The sequence below is a fragment of the Melospiza melodia genome, unplaced genomic scaffold (genome assembly GCF_035770615.1).
Source record: "Melospiza melodia melodia isolate bMelMel2 unplaced genomic scaffold, bMelMel2.pri scaffold_322, whole genome shotgun sequence".
NCBI classification, from domain to species: Eukaryota; Metazoa; Chordata; class Aves; order Passeriformes; family Passerellidae; genus Melospiza; species Melospiza melodia.
The window spans coordinates 1-24,701 of record NW_026948641.1 but is presented as its reverse complement, the minus strand read 5'-3'; the positions used below and the strand labels follow the sequence as shown (position 1 = coordinate 24,701).

General features: G+C 55.6%; 2 protein-coding genes and 1 pseudogene across 2 annotated transcripts; all 3 read right to left on the bottom strand.

Moving 5' to 3' along the window:
• Positions 1-418: 418 nt before the first annotated feature.
• Positions 419-4,548, bottom strand: LOC134434206 (class I histocompatibility antigen, F10 alpha chain-like; annotated as a pseudogene).
• A 10,345-nt stretch (positions 4,549-14,893) lies between these two features.
• Positions 14,894-17,575, bottom strand: LOC134434202 (flotillin-1-like). Its single transcript, XM_063182876.1, has 4 exons — positions 17,388-17,575; positions 16,643-16,718; positions 16,466-16,556; positions 14,894-14,977 (listed from the first exon to the last, which is right to left on the bottom strand). Exons 1-4 carry the CDS (start codon positions 17,428-17,430, stop codon positions 14,894-14,896), a joined length of 294 nt encoding a protein of 97 aa, XP_063038946.1. The 5' UTR covers positions 17,431-17,575.
• A 1,755-nt stretch (positions 17,576-19,330) lies between these two features.
• Positions 19,331-24,076, bottom strand: LOC134434207 (class I histocompatibility antigen, F10 alpha chain-like). Its single transcript, XM_063182881.1, has 8 exons — positions 23,979-24,076; positions 22,169-22,432; positions 21,030-21,305; positions 20,494-20,766; positions 20,301-20,408; positions 20,167-20,202; positions 20,015-20,047; positions 19,331-19,561 (listed from the first exon to the last, which is right to left on the bottom strand). Exons 1-8 carry the CDS (start codon positions 24,043-24,045, stop codon positions 19,548-19,550), a joined length of 1,071 nt encoding a protein of 356 aa, XP_063038951.1. The 5' UTR covers positions 24,046-24,076; the 3' UTR covers positions 19,331-19,547.
• Positions 24,077-24,701: the final 625 nt, after the last annotated feature.

Genomic DNA, 24,701 nt, shown 5'->3' with positions numbered 1-24,701 from the left:
TCGATCCCACCTGATCCCACTCCATCCACTCTGACACAACCCTGCTCCATCCATCCCACCCCATTCCATCCCATCCATCCTGCCCCAATCCTTCTCTGGAACCCCAACCTGATCCTGTTCCATTCCATCCCACCCGATTCTTGTCTGGAATCGAGCCCTGATTCCACTCCATCCCTCCCACACCAATCCTGCTCCATCCATCCCTCCTGATCCCACTTCAGAATACAGCCCCAATCCCACTCTACAATTCCACCTGATCCCACTCTGGACCCTGCTCTGATCCAGAACCCCTCCCCGATCCCAGTCTGTCCATCCAGCCCCGATCCCCCTCTGGAATCTCTCCCTGATCCTGCTCCATACCTGTGCTCAAGCCATTGGTTCCCACATCTTTTCCTGCAGAAAGAGAAGATCCATGAGATTCCAGCACAGATCACACACTGGGATTAACCCCTGGATCCATCCTGGGATCTGCACAGAGGGGATCCAGAGCTGGATCCACCACTGGAACTCACCGGCTGCAGGGTTGTATCCATTCCTGTCCCTCCTCCCTGTGGAAACAAAGTGGGATCAGCGTTGGTAGCACAGGATTCCCAGAACGGTGCCGGGTGGATCCGTGTCCCTTCCCAACCCCCATCCCGGATTGTGTGTTACCGGATTGGAGCTTCCAGACGCCAAATCCGAGGACGATGAGGATGAGGATGGCAGTGATGACGGACACAGCGACCACCACAGTGAGATTCCCGTCAGATGTCGGCTCTGGGAAACGCAGGATAGTGAGGAGGGTGAGGGGAATCCCCATTTAGGAATTCCAAATTCCCAATCCCCACATTCCCAGCCTCACCCCAAGCGAAGATCCCGGGCTCTGGCATTCCGGGATGCTCCACCCTGCACCGGTACTGCTCCCGCTCCTCCAGCAGCGCCTCGATCCTGGCCCAGGTGTGGAAGGTGCCGTCGCTGTTGGGAACGATCCCGCCCCACTCCGTCTCCTGATCCAAGGTTTCACCCCCCTTCATCCAGCTGACTGCGATGGTGTTGGGGTAGAATCCGTATGCGTGGCAGGACAGGATCAGCGTCCCGTGTTCCTCTCTTCCGGACACGTGGACATCAGGGGGCTCTGGAATGGGATAATGGTGATAGACATCCATGGAATTCCCACTGGAATGGGTCTGGGGTGAGATCTGACCATGGAATTTCCACTGGAATGGGATGGAGGGGAGATCTGACCATGGAATTCCATGGGAATGGGAAGTGGGCAAGATCTGCCCATGAAATTCCATGGGAATGGGATGGAAGTGAAATCTGGCCATAGAATTCCATGGGAATGGGATGGAGATAAGATCTATCCATAGAATTCCCACAGGAATTACTGTGTTCCCAAGTCCTCCATTCCCAAATCCCCACAGGAATTCTGCTCCCACCTTTGCGCTCCAGCTCCTTCTGCCCATATCTGATGTGCCTCTGGAGCCATTCCGGGCATTCATGCTTCAGGTAATTCGTCCACCTCTCAGCCTCCTCTTCCTCTTCCCAGCGCCTCCTGGTGATCTCAGCAGCGCTGTCGGCCGGCACAAATCTCCTGGATCCCAGGTCAAAGGAGATGAAATTCCTTTCGTCGTAGCCAATCTGGTAGGATCCACCGACGCTCCCATCGGACAGGAGCTCACAGCCATAAACTTGCAAGAATGTGTGGAGACCTGGGGGGATGGTACCCACAGAGACCCATGGAATTGTGTCCCAGCCCCACAGAGCCCCATTCCAGCCCCATGGAGCCCCAGAGTCTGAGGGAGACCCACAGAGCCTCATCCCAGCCCCTTGGAGCCCCATGGATCCACATCCCAACCCCACGGATCCCAACCCAGCCCCACAGATCCCATCCCAGCCCCATGGATCACAAGATATCCCATCCCAGCCTAATGGATCCCAATTTCAGCCCCTTGGAGTCCTGAGAGTCCACAACTGGAGACCTGCAGATCCCATCCTAGCCCTACAGTTCCTATTCCAGCCTCACATATCCCATCCTAGCCCCATGGATTTGTATCCCAACCCATGGATCTAAACCCAGCCCCACAAATCCCATCCCAGCCTCATGCATTCATATCCCAACCCATGGATCACGAGATATTCCATCCCAGCCTAATGAATTCTCATTTCACCTCCTGGGAACCCCGTGAGTCCACACCTGAGACTTATAGATCCCATCCCAGCCCCATGGACCCTCACCCCAGCCCTACAGATCCGATTCCAGCCCCATGGATCCCCATCCCAACCCTATGGATCCCAACCCAGCCTCACAGATCCCATCCCAGCCCTATGATTTCACATCCCAGCCCCATGGATCCAATCCCAGCCCCACAGATCCCATTCCAGCCCCACGGATTCCATCCCAACCCCATAGATCCCAACCCAGCCCCACAGATCTCATCCCAGCCCCATGGATCAATATCCCAACCCGTAGATCACAAAATATCCCATCCCAGCCGAATGGATCCCCATTTTCAGCCCCTTGGAGCCCAGTGAGTCCACATCTAAGACCTATGGATCCCATTTCAGCCCCATGGATCCCCATCCCAGCCCTACAGATCCCATCCCATCCCATCCCAGCCCTAGAGTTCCCATTTCAACCCCACAGATCCCATCCCAGCCCCACAGCTCCCCCCACTCACCCCCGCTCTGGTTGTACCGCTCCCGCAGTATCTCCAGGCCCCTGGCATTGCCGTGCTGGCTCCTCACACTGTTCTGGGTGTTCCTCTCCCAATATTCCGGATCAGCTGAATCCTTTACCCACTCTGTCAGCGGCTCCATCCGGCCCCTCTCACTGTCGTAGCGCACAAAGGGGATCCCATCCACAAACCCAATTTCCATGAACTGGGGGATTCCCGGGCTGGGCTCTGACACCGCCACTTGCAGGTAATGCATGGAGTGGAGAACTGGGGGGACACGGAGATTTGGGGGGGTTGAGGGGGTCACGGATCAATGAAAGGGGAACTGGGAGAGCTGGGAAGGGGTTTGGGGATCCTGGGGCCAAGGAAAGGGTGTGCAGGGTGGGAGAGGTGGGATGGACAGGAAAGGGCCTGCAGGGGGTCCTGGTGTCCAGGAATGGGGGCTCGGGGGGTTCCAGGGTTATGGAAGGGGAGGGGGGAGGCAGAGACTGGGAAAGTGGGATGGGGGTTCCAGGGGATCCCCGTGCCCAGGAATGAGGAGTCAAAAGGTGGGAGCACCTGGGAATAGCAGTCTTGAGGGTCCTTTATGCAGAGGAAAAGGGAGCTGTGAGCTGAGAAAAGCTGAAATGGGGGTCCAAGAGGTATCAGGGTCAAGGAATAGGGGTGTCTGGGGACTGGGGAAGGCGGGATGAATGAGAAAGAGGGTGCGGGGGGGGGATTGGTACAGGATAAGGGAGTGCAGTGGGGTCCCAGTGCCCAAAACTGAAAATTCAGGGGGGCCTCAGGGCCCAGAATTCCCCCTGGGACCCTCTTGGACCCCCAAGAACTGCCCCCCTTCCCAGCAGGACACACAGGGGGTGGAGAACTGGGGGGACACAGAGATTTGGGGGTCTGGGGGCGTCCACGGATCGGGAAGTGGAACTGGGAGAGTCGGGAAGGGTCCAAGGTTCAGGGAAGGGACTGGGAGAGGCGGGAATGGAGGTTCAGATGGTCCCTGGGTGACGGGAAGGGGGGTCTGGGGCTGGGAGAGGCGGGCGGATCCCGGGGACGCAGATCGGGAGACGGGAAAGAGAAAGAGACCGCGGGAATGCGGGGGGAGGGGACGGGGGAAAGGGAAAACTCCAGGGAGTTCATCAGGATCCATCTGGGTCCCTCCTGCGACCCCCCTGGGAGCCTCTGGGACCCCATTTCGGGAAGGGGTGGGAGTGTAAAATGTGGGGTACACAGAAAGTTGGGAAATCTGGGGGGATCCAAAGGCCAACGAAAGGATCCAAAGGGTCTGGGAAATGCGGGATGCCCGAAAAAGGGGTGCAGGGGGGTCCCAGAACACTGACGGGGGTGCAGGGAGTCCCAGTCACTGACAAGGGGGTTCAGGAGGGTCCCAGTGCCCAGGAATGGGGGCTCAGGAGCTTTCCCTGCCCAGGAATGGGGGTTCAGAGGATTCTCTTCCCAGAATTCGGGGTTCGAGTGGGTCTCGGTGTCGGGAAATGGCGATTCAGGGGGTCCCGGTGCTGGGGAAGGGGGATCAGGGGGGTCCCTATGCTCAGAAATGGGCGCTCAAGGGGTCCCCGTGCTCAGGAAGGGGGGTCAGTGGATTCTGATGCCCGGGAATGGCGCTTCAGGGCGGTCCCGATGCCACATGAGGGCGTTCAGGAAGGTCCCGGTGCTGGGGAAGGGGAACGAGAAGGGTCACAGGACCCAAAATGGGGCTATGGGGGGTTCCTGTACCCGGTAATGGAAGTTCGGGGGGTCCCGGTGCCCGGAAATGGAAGTTCAGGGGTTTCCCGGTTTCGGGGTTCCCACTCACCTTTGGTCGCGCCCCCCGGGTCCCCCAGGAGCCCCAAGAGCAGCCCCAGACCCAGCGCTGCAGCCATGGCGCTGCTCCGCTGATGCCCCGCCCACAGACCTGACCCTGCCCCAGACGTGACACCGCCCCCAGAGCAGCCTCCGGCCCCGCCATAGGCGCCGCTGTTTACTGCCCGCCAATGGCAGCCCGATCTGTCAGTGACGTCATCGGTAGCCGGGCAGATCCCGGTCTCGCAGGTTGGGACGCGGAAGCGAAAGGGACCGAGGAGGGCGGGGCGGGGAGGGGACGGGGGAATTGCAGAGAATCCCTCTGGATCCCGCTGCGACCGCCCTGGAGCCCTCTGAGAACCACCTGGGAACCCCTGGGACCCCCTTAAGGAAGCGCCGGGAGGGGAGAACTGGGGGGACCCGGAAATTTGGGAGATCTGGGGGTGCAAAGGGGAAGGAAAAGGGCGGGTCTGGGATCTGGGAAGCGCGGGAGGGCCGGGGAGGGGTGCGGGGGGTCCCAGAGGGGTGTGAGGGGGGTCCAGGAGGGGGTCCCAGTCCCGGATAAGGGGGTGCAGGCGGTCCCCATGCCCTGGAACGGAGGTTCAGGGGGTCCCAGGTCAGGGGAAGGGGGGTGAGGGCAGTGGGGGGGTGCAGGGGGTCCCTGTGCCCAGGAAAGGGGGTGCACGGGCAGATCCCCAGTGTTGGGGAAGGTGATGGGTGGGGGCTGGGGAAGGCAGGAGTGGGGGTTCAGGGGGTGCCGGGGTCAAGGAAAAGCGGGGACTGGGGTCTGAGAGGGGGAGGGCCGGGAAAGGGGGTGCGGGGGGGGGGCATTGGGGCTGGATTAGGGGGTGCAGGGGGATCCCCGTGATGGATAAGGGGGTGCAGGGTGGGGTCCTGTGCCTGAGAATGGAGGGTTTGGGAGGGTTCCAGTCCTGGATATGGGGGTGCACAGGGGTCTTGGTGCAGCGGAATGGGGGTTCAGGGGGGTCCCAGTGGTTCCGAGGAGGGCTCAGGGAGGTCGTGGTGGCTGGAAATGGGCGCTCAAGGGGGTCCACGTGCTCGGGAATGGGGGTACAGGGGGATCTCGGAGCTAGATGAGGGGTACAGGGGTGTCTCGATGCTGGGGAAGGGGACTGAGGGGGGGTCACAGGACCCAAAAAGGGGCTATATGGGGTTTCTCTCTCCAGGACTGGAGGTTTAGGGGGTCCCGGTGCCAAAAATTGCGGTTCTGGGAGTGGCGGTGCCGGGGAAATGGGGTTCAGGGGGAGCCCCTTCCTGCGAATCGGGGTTCGGGGGGTCCTGGTGCCAGATGATGGCCTGGCTGGGCGAGGGGTCTCTGTTCACAGGAATGGGGGGCTCGAGGGGGTCCTGGTGCAGTGAAATGGGAGTTCAGGGGGCCCGGTGCCAGATAAGGGGATGCCCAGGAAATGGGGTTCAGGAGGGTTCTGTTGAAATGAGGGGAGAACGACCATCCTGTGATGCATCGAACTCAATTTATTGATCGATCAGTCAGCTTAAATAATAGTGTTAACGAACTTCATGCATATTCTGTAATACAGGTTTATGATAGGCTAACAGAGAAAACTCTAACCACACCTTTTGTTTTACTACACCGTTGATTGTTTACACAAAACAAAACCAGTGTTCTCACTGTGATGCGAACGGTTCCCAAAACTTCCACATCCGTTCTCAGGGTGCCATCTTTTCCCAGAGAGAGTGTTACACTTGTTATGAGAAGACTGCCTGAGAACTTTATTGTTTATACAATGATGCCTGAAAGAGTCTAATTGTTTATAGAAGTCAGGCTGGGAACTGCTTCACAGCTACCTGTTACTTTTCTCTCAATTGTATGGCTTCATGGCCTTTTTCTTTAAGCCATGTTCATGGCCTTTTTCTTTAAGCCATGCTTGAACTAAACTCCCGACATTTCCCCCGCTTTTTTCTTTTTGAGAAAGGAGGTTAGCCTGCCAGGTTTTCTCTATCATCCTATTAACCATCTTTTGGATACAGCTACAGAAACAAGGTAATATAAGTAAAAGCAAAAAGAGTACTCTTAATATCTTTATAGCATATGTTATAAGGTTTCTTAGTTAGGGTCTCAATCTGAAACTTTTAAGCTACTCATCAATACTTAATCTTTCTTCTTCTTTAAGTTTGTTAAATCTTAGCCGTAGCTCTTTTAACTTAGCATGAATAGATACAGAATGATCAGATAAGTTCATGCAACACATTCCTTCAAACTCTTCACACCCATGGCCTTGTGCTAATAATAAGAAATCTATAGCAGCTCTATTTTGCAGAACAGCGTGATTAACACTTTGTACATCTGAAGTTAACATATCTAATATCTGTGAAGTTTTATTCAGTTCACCCTTAGCCCAACACCCTATTTGCTTTGCTAGAGTCAATGCTTTGCTTGCAGCACCTCATGGTAGGAGAGCTGAAACCATCACTTGTTTAAATTTACTCCAGAACCATGGATCTCCTATTTGACTACAGTCTAAATTATGTAAGCTACGCTTTTGCCTGCTTATCTTATGGCTTAATTGCATTAGCACAGATATATTAGGGTGGAATAAAGATAACTTGCCTAAATAACAAGGTCCACCCTGAGGCTGGGCAGGTATACCATTCCAGGCTCTATCTCCGCAAATTAGAAATATACCCGTAGGTAATTTCTTAGGTGTTATGATGCTAGAGCCTTTACAATGATTGTAGAGTTGTTTAGGCACTATGTTTGGCTTTAGGGCTGAATCCAGGGTAGCCCACGTTTGTGTATGTGGATTCAGCTTTTGAGGATTAGAATAATCAAAGCTAAACCACCCACCGTCGGAAGTGCTGGTCATGCTAGCATTTGCACTCCCAAAAAGCTCCAACTCCTCAGGTGGAGAATGCAAAGGAGTATTAAGTGATTGAATTAACAGGCATTGATGATAGCCGTCACTTTGACTGGCAGTATACCCTTTAGGCAATTTGATATTTACCATACTGCGCATACATAAGGCACGGTTATTAATAAAACTGCAGAATTCTTGAGGAGACCACACTGGAAATCTTACTAAACATGTTTGAAAGGGGTTAGCAACTCCTCCAATGCTGAGACAAAGCGATGACTGATCAATCTGCCTAGCAAGTGTTATCCATACATTATCTCTAGGTTGACTAAAATGTGTTACCTTTAATTCTTCAGCTACCACTACACCAAGTAATATAATAAAAGGAAACCTCATTTTTCTGGTTTTACTTTGACCTTCTTCTTCTTATCAGTTTTTAACCTTACTGTTCCCGAGACCTGAAAACCACACCTTTGTAGCCTTCTAATGCAGTTGTCTAATGCCTGATTGGGATCTCCTTTTATAGGCCCTACAACGGAATGTTGTGTTAAAGGCACCAGTTTTCTACACCTTACAAAGGTAATATATGATGCACTTTGAGCTTTAATCCTTTTCAAAATACACTGTATCTCCCACCGATAATAAGCCAAGATTTTGTGCTCATGTGACTCATAAAGAGCTAAAGCTGAGGCAGTGTTTAGTCCTGTTTCATTCCATAGTGCCCACTCCCAATTATGTTCCCAGGTAAGTCTATAACTACAGGTATTACACCATAAACGAAAATGTGACAACTGATCCACCCAAAAAGTCCTGTCACAACCCCCACAACACAGTGCAACCCAAGCAGCACAATTTGGGCTGTGACATTCAAGACAGTTCTCTTTTGCCGGTCCTTTTATATGGAAAGATGATAATGATTCAATAATGTCAATCAGTTCTCTGGTCGTCCGGCAACGGCATGTTATCCCAAAGGGTTAAACGCACCCCCAGCTGAGCCACAATGTCCGGCCTTATCAGGCATTGCAAGGTAGATGGTAATTGGACTAAGAAAAGACAGCTGTTAGCTGTTTTCATTCATGCGAACCTAGAGAGGAGGTGAACGGCAAGTCTGAAAACAATCCTTTTTGTCCTTGAGATTTTCACATCCACCCCTTCCCCAGGCCTCTCAGAAAAGTTCAAAATCAGTTTTACAGTCTGTAATCCTTTAGTCATTTGGCTGAAATGGCATCAGCTGGGCGATTCTCAGTCCTTTGTTGATTTGGAGTGGTGAGAAAATAGTATACACTTAAAGCACTTAAAATATTTAACTTAGCAGACTTATTTGTAAATTAACAGAACTTAACTGGCTTCAAAATTCTATGGGCTAGCTGTGTTACACTCTTTGCAACATAAGAATAGGCAATTCTAATAATTAAATAGTATTTTCAGCTAGCAAGGTTTCTCTGAAGTTCACAACAACACTTTGCACACAAGCCATAAAATAAACGCCTATCGTAAAAGCATAAATCTATCTAACATCACTTAAACTTAATAGCACTTATACTTAAAATACTTAAACTTAAAATATTTAAACTTAATAGATCTTAACATTACTTAAACTTATCTTTACTTAAACTTAATAGATTTTTAAATCAACAGAACTTACATGTAAAATCTCTTAATTCTAATAAAACTTTACTATAACAAAACTTAACTGACTTTAAATAACAGACTTATTTGTAAATAATGTAAGATCAAACTTAACAGAATCTAACTTAACCTAATATACAATTTAAACTTAACAGACCTCGAACTTAACAGAAGATAAACTTAACAAACTTAACCTTAATAGAACGGCACTTAATAAATAATTTAACTTAAACTACTTAATAACAGATAACTTACTATAAACATAAAATATAGCATTCACTATCACTCACCCACAGGCCTGACTCCAAAACACTAAATCAAAACAACCTTTCTCACGTTTCTGCTGCAGCATTTATACCAAAAGGCACACTCATACAATCTCACTCATACAATCAATCCAATACATCTTAACATTTTTAAACTTTTCAAAATATAATTTTAGAGTCTGATGTTCCACTGACTGAACCATCCGGGCTTCTGATGTTAAAGTTTTTGTTAATGCAGGTGATTTCAAGACAGCATAACCAATGCCGAGCCAAATCGGCCGAAATTTGACCCATGCATACAGTACGCTGATTCCTGTTTCATAGTCTCTGCCAGGAAGAACAAAAGTGCCTTTAACTTTCCTTGTTTACCATCACTTGTTTCTTAATTTCAACAGGGATCTTTTCCTTTTGTTGACAAAAGTTACATCCATTAGGCTGTTAGGTCTTAAACTGAAGTTTTTGCCGGCTGTGGGGGGAGGGAGAAACGCTCCCGCTGCAAAAAGCGCTCCAGTCCCGTGGTGCGTGTGTCGTAGCGGGCGAAAACCCCCCCGCTGCGCTGGGCTCTTTGCTTACTCACCGGCAGGCTGACTCCGCTGCAGCCACCGCTGCACCCGCGGCTCCCCCCGCGGCGGCTTCGCTCTCTCCCGGGGCGGCGCAGCTCGGCTCCCGCGGCGGCGGCTCCGCTCTCCCCGCCACTGCCTCCGCTCCCGCGTCGCTCGCCGCGGCTGCTCGCCATGGCGGAGCGCCCGTGCCGAGTTCGGAGTAGCACAGACTCGCAAGCTCCGCGAGCTGCGGCCGCTGTCTTGCACTCAGAGAGATAGTAAAACAGTCCACCATATATCACTTGCCATGGCCTGCTTAGCTTCTTGGCAGTTTTACCACTCTCTAAAGCAGCCTCTGACAATAAATCACCGAATTCACGCAATTCCGTTAACTCGTAAACTGTGTGGGGATTCACGAAGACTCCCCATTCCAGACCATAAGCCAAAAGACCTTGCAATTCCTTCCGTAAGTCTATTCCCTTAATTTGCCTTTTTTGCAAAAACATAATAAAAAGTTCATATGTGGCTTGCCTTTCCATACCTCTTTTAAGTGCGCACTTTTACCTAGCAGCGATTTCCAGACATCGGCCACACGTATCAGCTGGACCCATCTAATATGGTCGCCAGGGCACGGCGCGTATCGGCGGTTTTTTTTTCCTCCGCCTTGGTTTCGCGCTTATTTGCCGCTCCCGCTGCTTCGGAGCCTGAACCAGTCCTCACTTCTCGTGGTGTTCGCAATCCCCGTGGTGGTCGCGATCGTCGTGTCCGCTATCACGTCCGGGTGGTCACCATTTGTTGAAATGAGGGGAGAACGACCATCCTGTGATGCATCGAACTCAATTTATTGATCGATCAGTCAGCTTAAATAATAGTGTTAACGAACTTCATGCATATTCTGTAATACAGGTTTATGATAGGCTAACAGAGAAAACTCTAACCACACCTTTTGTTTTACTACACCGTTGATTGTTTACACAAAACAAAACCAGTGTTCTCACTGTGATGCGAACGGTTCCCAAAACTTCCACATCTGTTCTCAGGGTGCCATCTTTTCCCAGAGAGAGTGTTACACTTGTTATGAGAAGACTGCCTGAGAACTTTATTGTTTATACAATGATGCCTGAAAGAGTCTAATTGTTTATAGAAGTCAGGCTGGGAACTGCTTCACAGCTACCTGTTACTTTTCTCTCAATTGTATGGCTTCATGGCCTTTTTCTTTAAGCCATGTTCATGGCCTTTTTCTTTAAGCCATGCTTGAACTAAACTCCCGACAGGGTTCCCTTCCCGGGTGCCCGGAAAATCGACATTCAGGAGAGTTCCAGTGTCCAGAAATGGGGGTTCGGGGGTGAGCCGGTGCCCAGAAATTTGGGTTCAGGGCGGTTTCCGTGCCTGGCAATGGGGGTTCAGCGGGTTCCAGACTCCAGATAAGGGGGTGCAGGGGATATCGAAGCTGGGGAAGGGGGTGCAGGGGGGTCCCGGTAGCCTGAAATGAACATTCAAGGGGGTCTCTGTGCCCTGGAATGGGGGTTCACCCGCAAATGGAAGTTCGGGGGGTGCCCGTTCCCGGGAATTGTGGGTCAGGGGCTCTCGGTGCCAGGGCAGTCCCCGGTCCCCGGGCAGATCCCGGAGCCGCAGCTTGGGAGACGCGAAAGTGACCGGGGCAGCGCGGGGAGCGGGAGGGGACAGAGGAAACCCTGGGAATTCCCCTGAAACCCCCGGGACCTGCCCGGACCCCCCGCAGGACGCGCAGGGGGTGGAGAACTGGGGGGACGCAGAGACTGGGGGGTCTGGGGGCGTCCAAGGGTCGGGAAGGAAACCGGGAGAGCCGGGAAGGGTCCAAGGTTCAAGGAAGGGACTGGGAGAGGCGGGATGGGGGATCCAGGGGGTCCCTGTGCCCACCAAAGGGGGTCCAATGATCCCCGGTGTTGAGGGCAGTGGGGTCTGGGAGCTGGGAAAGGCAGGAATGGGGGTTCAGGGGGTCACCGGGTCACAGGAAGGGGGGTCTGGGGCTGGGAGAGGCGGGCGGATCCCGGGGACACAGCTCGGGAGACGGAAAAGTGAGACGGGGAAAAGGGGAATTCCAAGGAATTCATCTGGATCCCACTGGATCCTCGCTGAGACCCTCCGGGACCCCTGGAACCCCTTCCAGGAAGCGCCGGGAATGGAGATTGGGGGGACGCAGAAATTTGGGAGATCTGGGGCTGCAAAAGCCGAGGAAAAGGGGGGAACTGGGGTCTGGGATGGCCGGGAATGGGGGTGCAGGGGTTCCCGGAGCACTGACGGGGGTGCGGGGAGATCCCAGTCCCGGATTAGGAGGGGCAGGGGGGTCCCAGTGCTAAAAAACGGGGGTTCAGAGGGGTCCCAGTGCCCAAAAATTGGGTTTCAGAGGATTTCCATGTCGCACAATGCGGTTTCAGGGGGAATTTCCTTCCTGGAATTTGGGGTTCGAGGGGGTTTAGGTGCTCGAAATGGCGTTTCCAGGGGCGCTGGTGACGAGAAATGGGAGTTCAGGGGGGTCCCGGTTCCAGATGAGGGGTACAGGGGTGTCTCGATGATGGGGAAGGCGATTGAGGAGCGTCATAGGACCCAAAATAGGGGTTATGTGGGGTGCCCCTGTCCGGGAATGGAGGTTTAGGGGGTCCCGGTGCCCGAAAATTGCAGTTCGGGGAATGCCAGGGACCAGAAATGGGGGTTCAGCGAGGGTCCCTTCCCGGGTATCGGGGTTTAGGGAGGTCCCTGTGCCAGATAATGCCCTAGCTGGGATCTGGTGCTGTGGAAAGGCTGCAGGGGGTCTCTGTTCACAGGAATGGGGGGGCTCGAGGGGTCCTGGTGTAGTGAAATGAGGGTTCAGGGGGCCCGGTGTCAGATAATGGTACCCAGGAAATGGGGTTCAGGGGGGTTCCCTTCCCGGGTTCTCAGGTTCAAGGGGTCCTGATGCCTGAAAATTGAGGTTCAGGGGCGTCCCGGTGCCCAGAAATTGGGGTTCAGGGCGGTTTCCGAGCCCGGGAATGTGGGTTCAGGGTGTTACATGCTTCAGATAAGAGTGTGCAGGGTTTATCGGGGCTGGGGAAGGGGGTACAGGGCAGGTCCAAGGATCCCCGGTATTGAGGGCAGGGGGGTCTGGGAGCTGGGAAAGGCAGGGATGGGGCTCCAGGGGGTCCCTGGGTCACGGAAAGGGGGGTCTGGGGCTGGGAGAGGCGGGCGGATCCCGGGGACGCAGCTTGGGAGACGGGAAAGAGACCGAAGGAACGCGGGGGAAGGGGACAGAAGCAAAGCGGGAATTCCAGGGCGTTCATCTGGATCCCTCTGAACCCGAGTGTGACCCCCCCTGGGACCCCCAGGACGCTCTGCGACCCCGTTTCGGGAAGAGACGGGAGTGGAAAACTGGGGGGACAGAGAAAGTTGGGAGATCTGGGGGATCCAAAGTTCTACGAAAAGGGCGGGTCTGGGCTCTGGGAAAACCGGGATGCCCGAAAAGGGAGGCTGGGGGCTCCCGGAGCACTGACGGAAGTGCGGGATGTCCCAGTCCCGAACAAGGGGGAGCAGGGGGGGGGTCCCGGTGCCCGGAAATGGAGATTCAGGGGTGGCCCCGTGCCCAAAAATGGGGGTTCAGGGGGGTTCCAGTGCCGAGATTCGGGTTTTAAAGGGATCCTGAACCCCAGGAATGGGAGATCCGGTGGGTCCCGGGGCCAGATATGGGAGTGCAGGGGAGCCGCACTGCCAGGAAATGAACGTTCATGGAGGTCTCCGTGCCCAGGAATGGGGGTTCAGAGGATTCTCTTCCCGGAATTCGGGGTTCGAGTGGGTCTCGGTGTCGGGAAATGGCGATTCAGGGGGTCCCGGTGCTGGGGAAGGGGGATCAGGGGGTCCCTATGCCCAGAAATGGGCGCTCAAGGGGTCCCCGTGCTCAGGAATGGGGGCTCAGTGGATTCTGATGCCCGGGAATGACGGTTCAGGAGGGTTTCCCTGCCCAGGAATGGGAGTTCAGGGGGGTCCCGGTGCCACATGAGGGGGTACAGAGAGCTCCCGGTGCTGGGGAAGGGGATGGAGGAGGGTCAGTAGACCCAAAATGGTGGTTCAGGGGAATTCCCCTGCCCAGGAATGGAGGTCTAGGGCGTTCCCGGTGCCCGGTAATGGAAGTTCAGGGGTTTCCCGGTTTCGGGGTTCCCACTCACCTTTGGTCGCGCCCCCCGGGTCCCCCAGGAGCCCCAAGAGCAGCCCCAGACCCAGCGCTGCAGCCATGGCTGAGGCCCCGCCCACAGACCTGACCCCGCCCACAGACACGGCCCCGCCCCCAGAGCCGCCTCCGGTGCCGCTATTTACTGCCCGCCAATGGCAGCCCGATCTGTCAGTGACGTCACCGGTCGCCGGGCAGATCCCGGTCTCGCAGGTTGGGACGCGGAAGCGAAAGGGACCGAGGAGGGCGGGGCGGGGCGGGGCCGGGGGAATTGCAGAGAATCCCTCTGGATCCCTCTGGATCCCGCTGCGACCGCCCTGGAGCCCTCTGAGAACCACCTGGGAACCCCTGGGACCCCCTTAAGGAAGCGCCGGGAGTGGAGAACTGGGGGGACCCGGAAATTTGGGAGATCTGGGGGTGCAAAGGGGAAGGAAAAGGGCGGGTCTGGGATCTGGGAAGCGCGGGAGGGCCGGGGAGGGGGGAGGGGGGTCCCAGAACACGTGATGGGGGTCCAGAAGGGTCCCAGTCCCGGATAACGGGTCCAGGGGGGTCCCCATGCCCAGGAACAGAGGTTCAGTGGGTCCCAGGTCAAGGGAAGGGGGGTGAGGGCAGTGGGGTTGCAGGGGGTCCCTGTGACCAGGAAAGGGGTTCGGGGGCGCATTGGGGCTGGATTAGGGGGTGCAGGGGGATCCCCGTGATGTATAAGGGGGTGAAGGGTGGGGTCCTGTGCCTGAGAATGGAGGGTTTGGGAGGTTTCTACTCATGGATATGGGGGTGCACGGCGGTCTTGGTGCAGAGGAATGGGGTTTCAGGGGGTCTCAGTGCTGCAGAAGGGGATGCAGTGTGGTCCCGGTGCCCAGGAAATGGAGTTCAGGGGGGTTCCCTTCCCGGGTTCCGGGGGGTTCCAGTGCCCAGAAATTGACGTTCAGGGGGTCCCGGTGCTCCGGAATGGGGGTTCAGAGGGTTCTAGGCCCCAGATAAGGGGGTGCAGGGTTTATCGGGGTTGCGAAGGGGCACAGGGGGGTCCCATCTGGCAGGCAGCTGCGAGCATCTCCTTGTTCTGCCCCTGGATCTTCACCTACAGGGGGACTGGCATCATCTGGGGACCCCCCCAGCCATCCCTGGGACCTCCCAAAATTGGTGTGGCCCCTTTAAGGAGTAGGTGTGTCATTGTCCTTTTAAGAGGCTGCTTGCTTGACAGGGTGGGGACCACCAGGACAGTGCCCTTTTATGGAGTCTCATCCTCTTGGAAGGGGTTTGGGGGTCCCCACCAGCCCCAGCCCGTTTCTGGGAGGTCTTACCCCTCTTAAAGGGGTCCCCACCAACAAAATCTCCTTTTAAGGGAGGTCAAGACCCTCCAGTGGGATTTCGGAGTCCCCACCACCCCAAGCCCCTCAAGAATCTGACCTTGAATCCTTTTAGAAAGGTTTAGGGAGGCTGCCCCATCACAAAACTTTTTTGTTTTTTAACGTTTTTATAGAGTCTTTAAAGGGAATTTAAACATTTTTTTAAGTTTTTATTGGGTTTTTTTTAAGGATTTTTAAAGGGTTTTTCCTCCTCTTAAGGAATTTTTGGGTCCCCACCACTCCAAGCCTCTTTTAAGGAGGATTCCCCCTCCCATCCCAGGGGTCTGGGGATCCCCAAAACTTCGAGCTCCTTTCAAGGGATTCCTCACCCGTAAATGCCCTTTTTAGGACCGTTTTTAACCCCTACAAATGCTTCCCATGGGCCCCACCACTCCAAACCCCCTTTATAGGGCTCCTCCCCTCCCCCCGCGTTGTTTTGCGCTTCCCGCTACCATCGCCGCTTTAAGAACGCGCTTAGGTAGGCCCCACCACAACCTCACTTAAAAGGGCAACGCCACCCAGGTTGGGTCGGGCAGGGGCGTACCAGAGGGGTTTTGGGGGGTCACGGGGGGAATTTGGGGGTCCCGGAGCATTTTTGGGAGGTTCCAAGGAGATTTCGGGGGTACAGAGTGCGGTTTTAGGGGCATCCGCGTGGGATATTTGCGGTTTGTTTGGGGGGTCCCGGGGGAATTTTGGAAGGTCCAGAGGGGAATATTGGGGAATCCTAAAGAGATTTTGGGGGGTTCTGAATGGGGGTTTTGGGGTCCCAGTGGGGTGTTGGAGACCGGGGCGGGTTGGGGGTACCGAGGGACATTTTGAGGGATCCCGGGGAGGATTTTGGGGGGTCCTGGGTGTATTTTTGGGGATTCTGATGGAGGATTTTTGGGGATCTAGTAGGGGATTTTTAAGGGATTTTTGGGGTTTTGATGGGAGATTTCTTAGGGGGTTTTGGGAGTCCAGGAAGGGATTTTTGGGGCTTCAGAGGGGGAATTTTCAGAGGCCAAGGAGGGAATTTTTAGGGTATTTTTGGCAGTCCAGGAGGGAAGTTTTGGGGGATTTTTAGGGGATTTTTGGCAGTTTGATGGGGGATTTTGGGATGTCCAGGAGAAGATTTTTGCAGCGATTTTTTTTTTTTTTTTGTGTTTTGGGGCTGTTTTGGGATATTTTTTGGGGGATTTTTGGGGGTATTTTCAGAGTGGTTTTGGGTGTTCTGGGGGTACCTGTGCGATGCCGGTGACGGAGATGGGCACCCCGTGGCGGGTGTAAACCTTCTCACTGCGCACGGGCAGCGTCAGCGTGTTCAGGGAGATCCTGGGGGGGGCCGGGGGGTCACCCCAAATCTCTGGGGATCCCCCCCACCCCCCGAACCCCAAAAAAACCCCCGGGCCCCTCCTCACCGCTGGATCTTCTGCAGGCACGGGATCACCAACACCCGGCCCCCGGCCACCATCACCGGGGGGCTGCGGCAGAAACCTGGGGGGCACCGAGAGCTGGGGGACCCCAAAACCCCAGGGGGACACAGGGACACCCTCGGGAATCCCCGGGAGGGTTTGGAGGGGGTCCCAGGAGGGGTTTGGGGTGGCTGGGTGGGTCAGTGGGGACCCCAGAGGTTTTGAAGGGGGGAATTTGGGGGACAAAATTGGGGGATAATTTGGGAGGTGTTGCCAGGAGTCCTTGGGGGCGAAGTGGATGGGGGGGACCCTCAGGGAGGGGTTTGGGGAGTGTCTGGAGGGGTTTGGGGGAGTTGGGAGGGGTCCCAGGGTGGGTTTGGGGGGTCTGGGGTGCGTTCCCAGGAGTTTTGGGGATAATTCTGGAGGTACTTTGGAGAGTTTTGGGGGGATTTTGCAGGTTCCCAGGAGATTTCGAGGGGAGAGATTCTGGGGGTTCACAGGAGGTTTTGGGGAATTCCGGGAGTTCCCAGGAGATTGAAGGGCGGGGGTCCTGGAAGCGTTTTGGGGGGAATTCGGGGGGTTCTCGGGAGTTTTGCACCAATTTTAGAGGTCCACGGAAATTTTGGGGGGATTCTGGGTTTTCTCGGCAGTTTTTGGGGAATTCTGAGGGTTCCCGGGAAATTCTGAGGGGATTTGGGGTTTCCCGGGAGTTCTGAGGGACCTCAGGAGCCCCCGGGCCCCCCGAAGTCACCCGACACCACCATGGCCTCGTTGGGGCCGCAGGTGAAGAACATCGCGGCGGGGAGGGCCGGGGATCGATGGGGATCAATCGGGATCGATGGGGATTAATCGGGATCGATGGGGATCAATCGGGATCAATCGGGATCGATCGGAGCCGACCGCGATCCGCGACCGCCGCCCCGATCCCGGCACCCCCCGCGCTCGACACTTCCGCATTAGCGCGGTGACGTCACCCAACACGCGGCCTCCCATTGGCTGTCGCGTCAAGGGCGGGAAGGGGAAATCTGTTCTGCCTGGCAACCAGTGACGTCCCTGATTTCTCGGCGCTCCATTGGCTGCGCCGTGCTCAGATTTTAGTACTATCTATGGGAAATGAACAATTTCAGCTCGGGATGAACCTGGAGCTGAGGGCAGTGATGGGGTCTGGGGAGCTCCAGACCATGGCCGGGTCGTGGTCAGCTTATGGTCATCTCATGGTCATCCCAGGGTCAACTCATGGCCATAATCGTATTACGGTCATCTCACAGCCATGGTCATGTCATGGTCAGAATCATCTCAAGGTGACAGTCATATCATGGCGATGGTCATCTCCTGATCACCATCGTCTCATGCTCATGGTCATCTCATGGTCAGGATCACATGATGGTCATGGTCACGTCATGGTCATCTGTTGGTTTCAGCTATCACATGCTCACAGTCATGTCAGGATCATCTCATTGTTACCTCATGGTCAGCTCATAGCCACACTCACATCATGGTCATCTTACATCTGTGGTTGTGTCATGGTCATCGTTATGTCTTCGTCAGCTCTTGAATCTTGATCTTGATCATTTCATGGTTGTGGTTGTATTATGGTCACAGTTATGATCATCTTATGGCCTTGATCACCACACAGCCATGGTTGCATTGTGGTCATGTCTTGGTCGCAATCATCTCATGGTAACAGTCATCTCATGTCCACCTCAGGGTGATGATCATTTCCTGATGACCATCATCTTAAGCTCATGGTTCTCACTGTAACGGTAAGCTCACCGTCACCTCACGAACACACATGGCCATGGTGTCTTGTGATCATCTCTTGGTCATCTCTTGGTCAGAATAATCACATGCTCATGGTCATCTCTTTGTAATGACCATCCCATGGTCATGGTTATGTCATGGTCACGGTCATGGTCACTGCATTGTCATGGTCATTTTATGATCATCTCATGTTCAACTCATTTGCCACAATCTTGTCATGGTCATCTCTGGGCTATGGTTGGGTCATGATTGTGGTCATCTCATCATCACAGTCATCTCATGGCCATCACATGGTCATGGTCATTTTCTGATCACCATCATCTCATGCTCAGGGTATCTCACTGTAATGGTCATCTCATGATCATGTCATTGTCACTTCATGGCCATGATCACATCAGGGTCACCTCAAGCCCACAGTTGTGCCATGGCCAACCCAGGGTCATCTCTTGGTCCAAATCATCTCATGGTCAGAGTTGTGGTTGTGTCATGGTCATGGTCACAGTCATGGTCATCCCATGGTCATGGTCATCTCAGGGTTGTGTCACTCATGGTCATTCTCACGGCCATCTCATGCTCGTGTCATGGCCGTGGTCATGGCCAGGGAACCTCTCTGAGATCCTGAGCCCTGATTTTGGGACACTCAAGGACCACTGGTGACAACAAGGCCTGGCCTGACCCCTCCCCCCATCTGACTGTCCCTCCAGGAGCCCAACGTGGCCAAACCCTCCTGGGGACACCTCAGACATGGGACACGGAGCTGGAAATTAATCCCAGGAGATGGAGCCGGGTGTGGCTGCTCCTAGTGTTGCAGTCCAGCTCCTGATCTCCCCATCCTGCTCCTGGTGTCCCCATCCCTGCTCCCAGTGTCTCCATCTCTGTCCCAGTGACCCCATTACCATTCCTGGCTCCCACAGATGAACTGCCAGACTGGAAGAGGGAACCTGGATTTATTGCCCAAAGCAGGATAATTTCACACCAGAAGCGAAGCATTGTGAATATTTGCGGTTCTTGCCTTTAAAACATTGGAAAATGGGAAATGGATCTGTTAGCAAGAGCTGTGGGGTGGGTGGGAGCAGCGGGATGAGCTCTGCTGGCAGCTCTCAGCTTTCCAGGGAAGAGGGAAGGGGCCAGATCCAACTCCATGGATTGCTCAGGCGGCGATTCCTGCCAGGATGAGAGAGGGTCATGGTGTCACCCTGTCCCTGTCCCCATTCCACAGGTTGGCCTGGCTGGAGCCCATGGAGAGCAGGAGATGCTACAGAATCCCACGTGATCCCACCCCAAGCCTGCTGCAATCTTGCTCCATCCATCCCACCCCATTCCACCCCATCCATCCTGCCCCAATCCTTTTCTGGAACCCCAACCTGATCCTGCCCCATTCCATCCCACCTGATTCTTGTCTGGAATTTGGTCCTGATCCCACTCCATCCCTCCCACACCAATCCTGCTCCATCCATCCCTTCTGATCCTGCTTCAGAATCCAGCCCCAATCCCACTCTACAATTCTACCTGATCCCACTCTGGACCTCTGCCCTGATCCAGAATCCCTCCCCAATCCCAGTCCATCCATCCTGCCCTGATCCCTCTCTGGAATCTCACCCTCATCCTGCTCCATACCTGTGCTCAAGCCATTGGCTCCCACGTCTTTTCCTGCAGAAAGAGAATATCCATGAGATTCCAGCACGGATCACACAGTGGGATTAACCCCAGGATCCATCCTGGGATCTGCACAAAGGGGATCCAGAGCTGGATCCACCACTGGAACTCACCGGCTGCAGGGTTGTATCCATTCCTGTCCCTCCTCCCTATGGAAACAAAGTGGGATCAGTGTCAGTGGCACACGCTTCCCAGAACAGTGCCGGGTGGATTCGTGTCCCCTCCTGACCCCCATCCCATGTGTTACCGGATTGGAGCTTCCAGATGCTGAATCCGATGAGGACGATGAGGATGAGGATGGCAGCGATGACGGACACAGCAACCACCACAGTGAGATTCCTGCCAGATGTCGGCTCTGGGAAACGCGGGACAGTGAGGAGGGTGAGGGGAATCCCCATTTGGGAATTCCAAATCCCCAATCCCCACATTCCCAGCCTCACCCCAAGCGAAGATCCCGGGCTCCGGCAGTCCGGGATGCTCCACCCTGCACCGGTACTGCTCCCGCTCCTCCGGCAGCGCCTCGATCCTGGCCCAGGTGTGGAAGGTGCCGTCGCTGTTGGGAACGATCCCGCCCCACTCCGTCTCCTGATCCAAGGTTTCACCCCCCTTCATCCAGCTGACTGCGATGGTGTTGGGGTAGAATCCATACGCGTGGCAGGACAGGATCAGCGTCCCGTGTTCCTCTCTTCCGGACACGTGGACATCAGGGGGCTCTGGAATGGGATAATGGTGGTAGACATTCATGGAATTCCATAGGAATGGGACTGGGGTGAGATCTGACCCTGGAATTCCCAATTGAATGGGATGAAGGGGAGATCTGACCATGAAATTCCATGGGAATGGGATGGGAGTCAAATCTGACCACGGAATTTCATAGGAATGGGATGGAGATGAGGTCTATCCATAGAATTCCCACAGGAATTACTGTGTTCCCAAGTCCTCCATTCCCAAATCCCCACAGGAATTCTGCTCCCACCTTTGCGCTCCAGCTCCTTCTGCCCGTATCTGATGTATTTCTGGAGCCATTCGGGGCATTCGTGCTTCAGGTAATTCGTCCTCCCCTCAGCCATGGTCCCATCCTGTTCCCAGCGCCTCCTGGTGATCTCAGCAGCGCTGTCGGCCGGCACAAATCTCCTGGATTCCAGATCAAAGGAGATGAAATCTCGCCCATCGTAGCCATACTGCCAGGACCCACGGACGCTCCCATCGGACAGGAGCTCACAGCCATAAACTCGCAACAATGTGTGGAGACCTGAGGGAATTGCACCCACAGAGACCCATGGAATTGTGTCCCAGCCCCACAGAGCCCCATTCCAGCCCTATGGACCCCCAGAGTCTGAGGGAGACCCACAGAGCCTCATCCCAACCCCTTGGAGCCCCATGGATCCACATTCCAACCCCACGGATCCCAACCCAGCCCCACAGATCCCATCCCAGCCCCATGTATCACAAGATATCCCATACCAGCCTAATGGATCCCAATTTCAGCCCCTTGGAGTCCTGCGAGTCCACATTGAAGACCTATAGATCCCATCCTAGCCCTACAGTTCCTATTCCAGCCCCACAAATCCCATCCCAGCCTCATGCATTCATATCCCAACCCATGGATCACAAGATATTCCATCCCAGCCTAATGAATTCTCATTTCACCTCCTTGGAACCCTGTGAGTCCACACCTGAGACTTACAGATCCCATCCCAGCTCCACGGACCCTCACCCCAGCCCTACAGATCCGATTCCAGCCCCATGGATCCCCATCCCAACCCTATGGATCCCAACCCAGCCTCACAGATCCCATCCCAGCCCTATGATTTCACATCCCAGCCCCATGGATCCAATCCCAGCCCCACAGATCCCATTCCAGCCCCACAGATTCCATCCCAACCCCATAGATCCCAACCCAGCCCCAGAGATCTCATCCCAGCCCCATGGATCAATATCCCAACCCGTGGATCACAAAATATCCCATCCCAGCCTAATGGATCCCCATTTTCAGCCCCTTGGAGCCCTGTGAGTCCACATCTGAGACCTATGGATCCCATTTCAGCCCCATGGATCCCCATCCCAGCCCGACAGATCCCACCCCATCCCAGCCCCACAGCTCCCCCCACTCACCCCCGCTCTGGTTGTACCGCTCCCGCAGGTTCTCCAGGCTCCTGGCATTGATGTGCTGGTTCCTCACACTAGTCTGGGTCTCCCTCTCCCAATATTCCGGCTCGACTCCATCCTTCATCCACTGTGTCAGCGGCTCCTCCTGGCCCCTCTCGCTGTTGTAGCGCGTGAAGGGGATCCCATCCACAAACCCAATATCCATGTACTGGGGGATTCCCGGGCTGGGCTCTGACACCGCCACTTGCAGGTAATGCAGGGAGTGGAGAACTGGGGGGACACGGAGATTTGGGGGGGGTTGAGGGGGTCACGGATCAATGAAAGGGGAACTGGGAGAGCTGGGAAGGGGTCTGGGGATCCTGGGGCCAAGGAAAGGGTGTGCAGGGTGGGAGAGGTGGGATGGACAGGAAAGGGCCTGCAGGGGGTCCTGGTGTCCAGAAATGGGGGCTCGGGGGTTCCAGGGTTATGGAAGGGGAGGGGGGGGGGCGGGCAAGGACTGGAAAAGCGGGATGGGGGTTCCAGGGGAATCCCCGTGCCCAGGAATGAGGAGTCAAAAGGTGGGAGCACCTGGGAATAGCAGTCTTGAGGGTCCTTTATGCAGAGGAAAAGGGAGTTGTGAGCTGAGAAAAGCTAAAATGGGGGTCCAAGAGGTATCAGGGTCAAGGAATAGGGGTGTCTGGGGAAGGCGGGATGAATGAGAAGGAGGATGCAGGGGGGGGATTGGTACAGGATAAGAGAGTGCAGTGGGGTCCCAGTGCCCAAAACTGAAAATTCAGGGGGGCCTCAGGGCCCAGAATTCCCCCTGGGACCCTCTTGGACCCCCAAGAACCTGCCCCCCATCCCCCAGCAGGACACACAGGGCGTGGAGAACTGGGGGGACACAGAGATTGGGGGGTCTGGGGGCGTCCACGGATCGGGAAGTGGAACTGGGAGAGCCGGGAAGGGTCCAAGGTTCAGGGAAGGGACTGGGAGAGGCGGGATGGGGGTTCAGATGGTCCCTGGGTCACGGGAAGGGGGGTCTGGGGCTGGGAGAGGCGGGCGGATCCCGGGGACGCAGCTTGGGAGACAGGAAAGACAAAGAGACCGAGGAAATGCGCGGGTAGGGGACGGGGGAAAGGGAAAACACCAGGGAGTTCATCTGGATCTCTTCTGGATCCCTCCTGCGACCCCCCTGGGAGCCTCTGGGACCCCATTTCGGGAAAGGGTGGGAGTGTAAAATGTGGAGTACACAGAAAGTTGGGAAATCTGGGAGGATCCAAAGGGCAACAAAAGGATCCAAAGGGTCTGGGAAATGCGGGATGCCCGAAAAGGGGATGCAGGGGTGTCCCAGAACACTGACAAGGATGCAGCGAGTCCCAGTCCCTGACAAGGGGGTGCAGGGGGGTCCCCGTGCCCAGGAATGGGGGCTCAGGAGCTTTCCCTGCCCAGGAATGGGGGTTCAGAGGATTCTCTTCCCAGAATTCGGGGTTCAAGTGGGTCTCGGTGTCGGGAAATGGCGATTCAGGGGGTCCCGGTGCTGGGGAAGGGGGATCAGGGGGTCCCCGGTGCCCAGAAATGGGCGCTCAAGGGGTCCCTGTGCTCAGGAATGGGGGCTCAGTGGATTCTGATGCCCGGGAATGGCGGGTCAGGGGGGGTTCCGGTGCTGGGGGAGGGGATCAAGTGGGCGTCACAACCCCCCCACAGGCTATGGGGGCTTCCCGGTGCCCGGTAATGGAAGTTCAGGAGGGCTCCGGTGCCCGGAAATGGAAGTTCGGGGGGTTCCCGGTGCCCGGAAATGGAAGTTCAGGGGGTTCCCGGTTTCGGGGTTCCCACTCACCTTTGGTCGCGCCCCCCGGGTCCCCCAGGAGCCCCAAGAGCAGCCCCAGACCCAGCGCTGCAGCCATGGCGCTGCTCCGCTGACGCCCCGCCCACAGACCTGACCCCGCCCACAACCCTGACCCCGCCCCCAGAGCAGCCTCCGGCCCCGCCATTGGTGCCGCTATTTCCTGCCCGCCAATGGCAGCCCGATCTGCCAGTGACGTCACCGGTCGCCGGGCAGATCCCGGTCTCGCAGGTTGGGACGCGGAAGCGAAAGGGACCGAGGAGGGCGGGGCGGGGAGGGGACGGGGGAACTGCAGAGAATCCCTCTGGATCCCTCTGGATCCCGCTGCGACCGCCCTGGAGCCCTCTGAGAACCACCTGGGAACCCCTGGGACCCCCTTAAGGAAGCGCCCGGAGTGGAGAACTGGGGGGACCCGGAAATTTGGGAGATCTGGGGGTGCAAAGGTGAAGGAAAAGGGCGGGTCTGGGATCTGGGAAGGACGGGAGGGCCGGGGAGGGGTGCGGGGGGTCCCAGAACACGTGAGGGGGGTCCAGGAGGGGGTCCCAGTACCGGATTAGGGGGTGCAGGGTGTCCCCATGCCCAGGAACGGAGGTTCAGGGGGTCCCATGTCAAGGTAAGGGGGGTGAGGGCAGTGGGGGGTGCAGGGGGTCCCTGTGCCCAGGAAAGGGATTCGGGGGGGGCATTGCGGCTGGATAAGGGGGTGCAGCGGGATCCCCA